At 40.2% G+C, this 11,330-nt stretch overlaps 1 protein-coding gene across 3 annotated transcripts in view; it reads left to right on the forward strand.

Annotated features, from left to right (window-relative positions):
* SMEK1 (SMEK homolog 1, suppressor of mek1 (Dictyostelium)) overlaps positions 1-6,334 on the forward strand; it is a 50,103-nt gene extending 43,769 nt beyond the window's left edge. For all 3 annotated transcript variants that reach the window (XM_011991782.1, XM_011991783.1, XM_011991784.1), the window contains 4 exons: positions 1,531-1,673; positions 2,156-2,346; positions 2,794-3,020; positions 5,083-6,334. In XM_011991782.1, coding sequence (XP_011847172.1) covers positions 1,531-1,673; positions 2,156-2,346; positions 2,794-3,020; positions 5,083-5,193 — 672 coding nt within the window. In that variant the 3' untranslated portion in view covers positions 5,194-6,334. The remainder of the gene's footprint in view (positions 1-1,530; positions 1,674-2,155; positions 2,347-2,793; positions 3,021-5,082) is intronic.
* The last annotated feature ends 4,996 nt before the right edge of the window (positions 6,335-11,330 follow it).

Below are 11,330 nucleotides of genomic sequence, written 5' to 3' on the forward strand. Positions count from 1 at the left end.
ATTATCCGTCTCCAGAACTTTTCTGTAACATGCTCTTTTTGGGGGGTGGGGACAGAGTCTCTATTACCAGGCTGAAGTGCAGTGCCATGATCTCGACTCAGTGCACCTTCCACCTCCCAGGTTCATTGCGATTCTTGTGCTTCAGCCTCTCGAGTAGCTGGGATTACAGACATGCACCACCATACCTGGCTAATTTTTGTATTTTTAATAGAGATAGGGTTTCACTATGTTGGCCAGGCTGGTCTTGACCTCCTGACCTCAGGTGATCTGCCCACCTCGGCCTCCCAAAGTGCTGGGATTACAGGCATGAGCCTCTTCACCCAGCCTGTGACATGCTTTTAAAATATGCATGGCTACTGTGTGTGCTCACTTGGAAGTGGGAACTAAAGTTTGAGTACACATGGAGGTAAAGAAGGGAATAACAGCAGATACCAGGGCCACTTGAGGGTAGAGAGTGGGAGAAGGTGAGCATTGAAAAACTACCTATTGGGTACTGTGCTTACTACCTGGGTGATGAAATAACCTATACACCAAACCCCTGTGACAGGCAGTTTACCCATATAACAAATACACACATGGACCCCTGAACCTAAAATAAAAATTGATTAATAAAACATAAATGTTCATGGTCACGGATAGTGGCTTATGCCTGTAATCCTAGCACTTTGGTAGGCCAAGGTGGGAGGATTGCTTGAGGCCAGGAGTTAGAGACTAACTCGGGCAACATATCAAGACCCCATCTCTACAAAATTTTTTCTTTAAAACTTAGCCCTGTATGGTGGTGCATGTCTATAGTCCTAGCTGCTCGGGAGGCTGAGGCGGGAGGATTGCTTGAGCCCAGGAGTTCAAGGCTGCAGTGAGCTATGATCATACCACTATATCTCAACCTGGGTGCCAGAGCGAGACCCCATCTCTTAAAAAAATAAAATACACATACCCAGTGCACACAATCAGAATCAGAATCACCTAGGGCAAGACCTGGGCATTTACTTTGTAAAGACCCATAGACCCATAGATAAAGACCCAAAGACCCATAGATAGCTGGGCGCAATGGCTCACACCTGTAATCCTAGCACTTTGGGAGGCAGAGGCGGGTGGATCACCTGGGGTCAGGAGTTTGAGACCAGCCTGACCAGCATGGAGAAACCCCATCTCTACTAAAAATACAAAATTAGCCAGGCATAGTGGTGCATGCATGTAATCCCAGCTACTCGGGAGGCTGAGGCAGGAGAATCGCTTGAATCCAGGAGGCAGAGGTTGCAGTGAGCCGAGATCGCACCATCGCACTCCAGCCTGGGCAACAAGAGCAAAACTCCATCTAAAAAAAAAAAAAAAGACCCATAGATAAATTGGGGACTATTTTAGTGGCCAATATATGTTATTCCCATTTTTTATTGTTTGGCTATCTCTAAGATTATGTAATTTTATGAAATTAAGCTACTTTTGGTGGGTATGAATTTATTAAATTAAGCCTCATCTTGCTAAAATGACATTTTCCTATCATTTTTTCATTGCTGTTCTTTTCTGTAGGAAGATATAAAATCATTAACTGCTCATGTAATTGAAAATTACTGGAAAGCACTGGAAGATGTAGATTATGTACAGACATTTAAAGGATTAAAACTGAGATTTGAACAACAAAGAGAAAGGCAAGATAATCCCAAACTTGACAGGTAAATGACCATACATTTAAACATATTCGTTCAACATCAAGTTGTGTGGTAGTGGCTTTATTGTTTATTTGGTATTATTTGGCTTGACAAGGAACTGGGAAATCAGCAGATAGCAAATAGAAATTGTAGCTTCCTGTAAGGGTCAGCATAAATGTTTCCCTGAAGATTTAGCTGGTTGTTAGTATAAGACCTTAGGCATGTATCAAGCTAGATAATGAAAAAAAAACAAAAAGACCAAACAGTGGCAGTGAGGCTTCATGTGTTCAAAATAAAATCAGAGCATTATATTACTTGCTTTAAATTTACAAGTTACTAAGGTTACAAATTATTCTTTAAAATTTTGTACATTAATCTACCTGGATTTACATTGATATTTTAATATTTGTAAATTTCTTGTTAATTCCCTATGTTAATTTAATAAGTCATCTGTAACAGTACAATTAAGTCCATATATGATTGTATTTACTCTTCTCTGCTCGTAGTATGCGTTCCATTTTGAGGAATCATAGATATCGAAGAGATGCCAGAACACTAGAAGATGAAGAAGAGATGTGGTTTAACACAGATGAAGATGACATGGAAGATGGAGAAGCTGTAGTGTCTCCATCTGACAAAACTAAAAATGATGATGATATTATGGATCCAATAAGTAAATTCATGGAAAGGAAGAAATGTATGTGGGAAAAAAATGGCCAAGAGAAAATTACGGCTTTCTCACTCTAGATTTATTCTTATTTCTTGACAAAATGATTAGTTAATATTTGCTTGGAATGTGTGATGGCATAGGTTTTAAAGACTCCATTGCTTTATGGGATGTGACTGAATAGCAGTGTTGTGGAGGCATAGACTAAGTTTTCTTAATTTGAGTTGAATAAGGAATATACTATTTCAGGAAGGGTAGCGATACTGTATATGATTCTGAAGGTTTCACTTCTCTGGAGTAAGATGCAATGAATGGAATTTTGTTTAGTGTTTTGGTAAGCTTCATTTATAAATTGAACTTCAGTGTTTCTAGCCAGTGGAGTAAGCTGGTTAAATGTATTTTAGTGTTACCTCATTTGGGGAAATTTAAAAAAGAATGAGTATGGGGGACAACTATTGACAGTATTCTCATTTTTAGTAAAAGAAAGTGAGGAAAAGGAAGTGCTTCTGAAAACAAATCTTTCTGGACGGCAGAGCCCAAGTTTCAAGCTTTCCCTGTCCAGTGGAACGAAGACTAACCTCACCAGCCAGTCATCTACAACAAATCTGCCTGGTTCTCCGGGATCACCTGGATCCCCAGGATCTCCAGGCTCTCCTGGATCCGTACCTAAAAATACATCTCAGACGGCAGCTATTACTACAAAGGTACATTTTTGACTCCCATTTTGCCCCCTTTTTTTCCAATTTAAGCTTTCTCAACAATAATTTTTACTAAGATTCCCTTTGGTTACTGCCACCTAGAACTGATTTAACATTCGCGAACTAGAGGATGAGTCCCCCCCACCACTTGAACTTATATAAATGTTGAGAAATTTCTGTAAGTCTTTTTATGACCAATGCAAAAGTCTGAATATAGTGTGAATTCTCACTTGGGTATTTTGCATTTTAGAACTGCAACTTCAAATTTGTATGTCAGAACATTCACAGAAATGTTTAAGGTTTTCAGTTATTCTCGAATAAATTTTCCTAATACCGAGATAAAGCCTTTGTGGGGAAATAATAATCTAAATATCTGGATACTTCTGACTTTACTTTGCCAGTTATGGTTTATTTTTTTAAGAAAACTTAAACATCTACTGTCACTAACATTTCATGTAAGAAAAGAACAAGGCTAGGCGCTGTGGCTCACAAGGGCCCAGCACTTTGGGAGGCCGAGGCGGGTGGGTCACGAGGTCAGGAGATCAAGACAATTTTGGCTAACACAGTGAAACCCCGTCTCTACTAAAAATACAAAAATTTAGCTGGGCATGGTGGCGGGCTCCTGTAGTCCCAGCTAATCTGTAGTCCCAGCTACTCTGGAGGCTGAGGCAGAAGAATGGCGTGAACCTGGGAGGCGGAGCTTGCAGTGAGCTGCGATCGGCGCCATGACACTCCAGCCTGTGCAACAGAAAGAGACTCCGTCTCAAAAAAAAAAAAAGAACAAAATCTTAAGAAAAATGTAGAGAACATGCAATCTCCGAATAAAACCAGTTTTGGGGGCTCCTTAGGCCAACCACCCTTTTCTTTTGAGACATAATATATTGATTTTTGGGCTAGCAGACTAGCAGTTAAAAGACTGGCATTTGGGAATCAGTGATCTAAATCAGACATGTAATGCCCATTCAGTCTTTTTTTTTTCTGGCGTGAGCTGTAGAGTCCTAATGGCTAAGAAGTGAATCTGAGACATGCTTGAGAGCAGAGCAATGTGAATTTTTCCCTTAGCATCTAAATAAAGCAAGGGGCAGTGGTTTCTGGTGAAGGATCAGGGCCAAAAGGAAACCCAGATGAAATGATGAGGAAGAGTCAAGGTAGAATTGCTTTCCTAACTTCTAATAGAATAGCCTGTCTACCCTCATTTCTGGTGGTCTCTTTATCTGCTGCAGCTTTCATTTTAGTACTTTTTTTTTTCCTCCTTTTCTTGAGACAGAGTCTCAGTCTGTCACCCAGGCTGGAGTGCAGTGGCGTGATCTTGGCTCACTGCAATCTTCACCTTCCGGATTAAAGCGATTCTTGTGCTTCGGCCTCCCGAGTAGCTGGGATTACAGATGTGCACCACCACGCCTGGCTAATTTTTGTAATTTTATTAAGAGACAGGGTTTCAGCATGTTAATTAACAGGCCAGGCTGGTCTCGAACTCCTGTCCTCATGTGATCCCTCTGCCTCAGCCTCCCAAAGTGCTGGAATCATAGGCATGTATCACCACTCTCAGTCTCATTTTTATACTATTTTAGACTTTATGTTCAAAAAATTTTTAATGTGCTATTAAGTCTTGAAACATTTTTCATTCATTTTCTAACTCCTGGGTAATTTGTTAGGAGTATAAACTGCTTACATGTTTTTGCTTTAAGTTGGGTGCAGTGACTCATACCTGTAATCCCAGCACTTTGAGAGGCCAAGGCGGGTGGATCACCTGAGGTCAGGAGTTCAAGACCGGGCTGGCCAACATGACAAAACCTTGTCTCTAGTAAAAATACAAAAATTAGCCAGGCGTGGTGGTGGGCGCCTGTAATCCCAGCTACTCGGGAGGCTGAGGCAGGGAGAATTGCTTGAACCCAGGAGGTGGGTTCCTGCACTTCACTGCACTCCAGCCTGGGCGACATAGCGAGACTCCGACTTTGAAAAAAAATGTACTGTGTTGGTAGGATCTATTTTCTTTCTCCAGCCATAAAACACCGGTGTTTTTAATATGTGTTTTGTTTTCTGTTCTTTAATCCTTATTGCTGAACAGGGAGGCCTCGTGGGTCTGGTAGATTATCCTGATGATGATGAAGATGATGATGAGGATGAAGATAAGGAAGATACGTTACCATTGTCAAAGAAAGCAAAATTTGATTCATAATAATGGCAACGGCCTAGGATCAGTACCTGTTGAAAAAAACTGATTCTCCACCCCTCCCCCACACAAAATCCACAACAACGTGCAGTGGTCTCTTGTGAATGACTGACACAGATCAGCCTCTTACACTTGACTTCTGCTCATCAAGTGCCAATTCAATGGAGCAGGAGGAGGGGATATCATACATTTAGGGGAAAGACTTAAGCCTTTGAGCTCTCCAGCTTGGACCACACATTGCCCTTTTCTCAGGGAAGGAAATGGAAACAAAAAGCCAACAGGGCAGGGGTTTTGTAAGTGGAACTCTGGATTGACTGGTCAGTTGCTACAATCAGAATACGCTTTCTTGGACCATGTTTGAGACTCAGAAGAATGGGCCTTTCTGCCATAATTCTTCACTAGTTAAGAATGCCAGCAGTTTCTTTGTATAAAGAGACCTGCCTTTAAAATCATACATTCTGAACATTTTAGTCAAACTACAACAGGTTTGGAAAACCTCTGTGGGGGAGGGGCGAATATAAAGTTTTCCTCTTTTTTATCTGTTCCCTTTGCCCTTCAAACTGCAGATTTTTTTTTTAAGTGGGGATTTCTCCCTACTTGATTAAAGATTGAGTGGAATTCTAGATGTGGTCATTTGTGTCATAATTTTTTGTTTTATTTTGTTTTTGATTTTTTTTTTTCCTCCCCTGAGTGTATGCTTAGTTGTTGAGTATATATATTTGGGACCATTAAAACTTTTTTTGATGTAATATAACCTAACGTTGTGCTGGTACCTGTTTTACCATGTGTAATTTTTGTTCTACATCACAGTTCTTAATTTGTTTAGAGTTTTATGAAAGATGGTATAGTTTTTATTGACAAAAGCAAAGTAATCTTACAACTATGTGCATACAAAAGCAATACTATTTTGTGACTAAATATTTTATATTAAAATTTACATCAGCAACTGTCTTGAGAATTCAGGGAAATAGAGTGGAATTTAAAACTTCAACAGTTTTGTTAAATCTAGCAACATGAAATTAGTATTCCAAAGAGATTCTGAAATTTCTTTTCTTGGGGAAATGACGGTACATTAAATCAAAATTGAGGATGGATGATTTAAAAACATTTGACTTTTGAATAATAAAAAGAAAAGTGAAGAGTAAGAGAAATTGTATTAGTTGTATGTTTCTTGTTTTTGTTTTTAACTACTCCCTTTGGAATACCAGTTTGACTTGTAAGTGGTGGTTTCTAAATAAATACCTGGCCAGAGGACCATCACCCTTTAAATAGGTTCTTTTTGTTGTCTTAGATGTGATCAAATTCTTTCAAGGAAAATGAAAATAACTACTTACCCTCACTTTTTAAAGTGAAGAGTTTAGAACTTGAGAATATATTTTCAAATGTGAGTAAAACTTCATATCCTGGAAAGGATGCTATTTTAAGTATCATATACTTTAACTGAGTATCTAGCAAGCATTGTGTGCTTCTCTATCTTGTCTTGTTTATTCCTCAGTAAATTCTAATGGTGGTACCAAAAACAAGACTATATTGAATAGTTGGATAGAAAACCAGAAAGTGTCAACTTGCTACAGTCATTAAAAGTTTTATTATTGGCTAATTTTTTTTTAACAACAAAAACTTTGGGTGCATAATTATGAGATTATATCTCACTAGAGTATAGATCTAATTCAGAGGCGCAAGTTTTGGTTATTAATAATTGAAGTTAATCAACTTATCTTGCAAATAAAGAGAAGAAAAACTCTTAGGATCTAAGCCAATTATATTATGTCTTCCTTTTTTACCTAGAAAGCCCCATGTCAAGTAATGTTTCTGCCTTAAACATACGTTTAAAACTGACCTTTCTGGGTGATTCTTGAAATACTTGTCTTGGTATTCTGCAGGTTCTTAGATTGAGGGAAGAAGCATCACTTGCTTTCATTTTGTGGTCCAGTATATTAACTGCTGGCCTTCCATAGTTAAGAGATGACTTTTCATTGATGGACTTTTGTGTTCCCTTAGTTATTAGTGATTGTGGTTACTGAAATAGAAACCTGACACAAGTGTTCCTAAAACCTACACAGTAGGAGAAATGAGATTAGAAATAGCTTGTCATCTTATGAAGGAATACTGTTAGAAAGAAATTGCTAGAAATACAACACTTCACACAGTTCCATATGACTTAAAAGTCCATACTTTGTTTTACTCTGTCACTCAGTGTGGAGTGCAGTGGTATGACCGTGACTCACTGCAGTTTTGACGTCCCAGGCTCAACTGATCCTCCTGCCTCAGCCTCCCAAGTAGCTGGGACCAAAGGGACACCACCATGCCCAGCTAATTGGTTGGTTTTTTTTTGTAGAAACGGGATCTCCCTATGTTGTCGTGGTCTCAAGTGGTCCTCCTTGCCTTGGCCTCCCAAAGTGCTCGGATTACAGGTGTGAGCCATGGTGCCTGACCAAAAGTCTAAACCCTTAATCATAGATACTGTCTTGGTAACTGACATGAATGTAGTTTCTCTACCTTAATGACACCAATTGGTACTTTTGATCATTTTGCAGTATTTAAAATGAAAACATTTTCACCTCCCAGAGTGAACTCCACAGTTTCTGAAAAAGATTTATAATTATTGCAGGAAACACTTTGACATCTTTTTAATAGAATGATGTGTCTTTTTTTTTCTTTTTTCTGTCCAATTATACTCAGATCTTGCATCTAATTTTTCCCAGAACTCCAATTTGCAAGTCAATCTTTGAATTTGGAAACGCAGGGGAGGCATGGAGCAGGGGAAAACATTCCCTACTATTTGTTCTTAATTAATTTAACGATTGGTCATTGTAAAGGCTGCAAGATTAGAATGGCAACAGGTTTAAACTGGAAGATTTAAGTGGAGATTTTTTCGGGTTGTCAGATTTGTAGTATTTAGCCATAAATAATTGCTAAAACGGCATTGTCAGAGTTCCTTTTGGAGGAAAATTTAGGCCTTCAGAATTCTTTTGTTCAGATTATATTAACTGTTTCTGACAATGTTATTTCAAGGAAGATTATAGACATTTTTATGTATGGACTATCATCTACCGTTACACCGGGGCTTTGGGAGCATATGAGAAAATGAGTCATCAGTATGTTGTGATTCCCAATGCTAATTCAGTTTTATATTTATTTCTTTAGCCTTAATATCTTATTTTGGCTCTGTAGAATGATAAATCTGAAAGAAAACTGTAGAGATCCTCTTTTCAGCTAAGTATGTTAATGCTGGAGTCAGATGTCTTATTCTTCAAATAGTTCTTGTTGGAGACAACGTTCCTTGACCCTTTTCAGTCTCCTGGATAAAAGGTGCTTCCATGGACTCGGAGGAAATAGTGGTTACTTCAACAAGATGCCAGATGGGCTTTTTTTGTTATTTAATTTCCTTTGCCTCCTACCATTTCAAAGAAAGTGCTCTGGTACAAGTGACATCCTACCTGCAGGTTCATTGGATCCTTTTTCATTCTCTATTATTTGACACTGAGGCAGCATTAGCTACCAACCACTGTTTTTTTTGATATCTTTGTCTTGGTGTCTACACGTGTTTTTTGTTTGTTTGTTTGTTTGTTTGTTTTTGAGATGGCGCCTCACTCCATTGCCCAGGCTGGAGTGCAGTGGGGCGAGCACAGCTCACTGCAGCCTTGACCTGGGTTCAAGCAACCCTCTTGTCTCAGCCTCCTGAGTAGCTGGAACTAGTTAGGTGACACCACGCCTGGCTGATTTGTGTATAGAGACGGTTTCACTATGTTGCCCAGAGTGGTGGTGATTAAGAGACAGGGTTCACTCTGTTGCCCTGGCTGGAGTGCAGTGGCACAATCATTACTCATTACAGCCTTGAGCTCCTGGCCTCAAGCAATCCTCCTGCCTCAGCCTCTCTAATAGCTGGGATGACAGGTGAGTGCCACCATGGTTGGTTAGTTGGTTTTAAGAGATGGGATCTCACTATGTTGCCCAGGCCAGTCTCAAATTTGACGTCTCCATTCTCTACCCCTTCAATGCTGGGATTCATTAGGGTTCCACCTTTGTGCACTCAACTTCCCAAGCTCTGGCCAGACCACATTTCTTGTTAGGTCCTTGACACAGTCATGCTGTGCCCTAAAGGATCTGCCCTTACCTGTACTGTGCCCCTTTTCTTGAGTGCTCTTTTCCCTGCCTTGACTGCTGATGAACTTACATTCTTTCAACATTCAAAAGTGATCCCGACACCTCACTCCTTTCTCGAAGGAAGGGGCTAGCTATATCCTTTTCAACTTTGTATCCCTAGCATCTATCATGATACTGAATCCACAGGTAGATCTTGGGTAATCTGGGTGAATGAAGGAAAGACTGAATAATGTGCACACAGAATACAGACTAGGAAAGTGTTAGCTGATGCTCTTAAACAGAGTTTGACTTCTTATTGACCACAAAATTTCCTATCCTTTGTACCCGTGAGCCTTAGGGTAATTCTTTATTCCTTTTTAAGTGAACTGTAGCTAGAAAGAGACCTTAGGGTAATTCTAAAAGCCCAAAATACCCCTCTGGCATAACTAACATTTGTTGAATCAACAATTCCTACAATCCCACTTCTTTAAGCTTTCCTGGTTTATTCATCTCTGCCCCAGCACCCGTAACTCCTTAGCTCAGTATTCATTTTGGTCATAGGTCTTTGCCCCTAAGTAGGCCTTTATCACCAGACCTAGTCATGAGCTGGTTGGTTCCTCAATACCCGGGCAACAGGCCAGTAGCAGCCCATGGTTTGTTAGAAACTGGGCCACACCGCAGGATGTGAGCAGCAGGCAAATGAGCAAACTGTATCTGTGTTTACGGCCACTCCCTATTGCTTGCATTACCACCTGAGCTCCACCTCCTGTCAGATCAGCGGGGGCATTAGACTCCTTTTTTTTTTTTTTTTTTTTTGAGACGGAGTCTCACTGTGTCGCCCAGACTGGAGTGCAGTGGCCAGATCTCAGCTCACTGCAAGCTCCGCCTCCTGGGTTTACGCCATTCTCCTGCCCCAGCCTCCCAAGTAGCTGGGACTACAGGCGCCCGCCACCTCGCCCAGCTAGTTTTTTGTATTTTTTAGTAGAGACGGGGTTTCATCGGGTTAGCCAGGATGGTCTCGATCTCCTGACCTCGTGATCCGCCCGTCTCAGCCTCCCAAAGTGCTGGGATTACAGGCTTGAGCCACCGCGCCCGGCCTAGGTTCTTATAGGACAGCAAATCCTATTGTGAACTGCACATGCAAGGGATCTGTCACTGTCTCCCATCACCCCCAGATGGGACAGTCTAGTTACAGGAAAATAAGCTTGGGGCTACCACTCATTCTACATTATGGTGAGTTATATAACTCAATTATTTCCTACATTACAATGCAATAATAATAGAAATAAAGTGTACAATAAATGTAAGTGCACTTGAATCATCCCAAAACCATCCCCCCACCCACCCTTGTCTGTGGAAAAATTGTCTTCTATGAAACAAGTCCCTGGTGCCAAAAAGGTTGGGGACCATTGCTCTAAAGGAAGGTGAGGAAATAATAATACTTTATTAACCAACCTCCAAGATAATTCTGATTGGCTTATACTATGAAAGGTAAAAATCTCTCCAAAACAAAGAGCCCAGAAATATTTGGCCTTTGGAATGCTTGGGGTGGCTTTCAACAAAGGCAGAGAATGAGGAATTAGTGAAAACCTTTCACCCAAAACCCCCAATTCAAGCCCTTCAAGGGCCTACTTTGGAAGACTGGAATGGGATAGGGAGTTGGGGTGCAAAATAAAAGAGGCTAAATAGCACTCAGGAAATCCCACAATATGTGTTCCATACTTGTATATTGATTGATAAATTGATTCCAAGAACATATTTCCTGGTAAGACAGCAGTGAAAAGTGGACAAAGTGGAATGGCAAGAGCCTAGAAAGGCCTGGGTTTAAATTCTTACTCTGCTACGAAGATCGCAGACAAGCTCCTTTAGCCTTGGTTTTCTCATTTGTGATAGGAATAATACCCACAAAACAATATTGAGGGCTATGCAATATATGTATATATAAAACAGCTATCCCAATGGTAGGTACTCACTAAGTAGTACCTATTTAATATATTAATATAGTCCAAACAAGTCTGAAAATTATCTACTTTTAGGAGTCATTCATAGTCTATGCA

This window comes from Mandrillus leucophaeus, unplaced genomic scaffold (assembly GCF_000951045.1).
Source record: "Mandrillus leucophaeus isolate KB7577 unplaced genomic scaffold, Mleu.le_1.0 Scaffold4, whole genome shotgun sequence".
NCBI lineage: Eukaryota > Metazoa > Chordata > Mammalia > Primates > Cercopithecidae > Mandrillus > Mandrillus leucophaeus.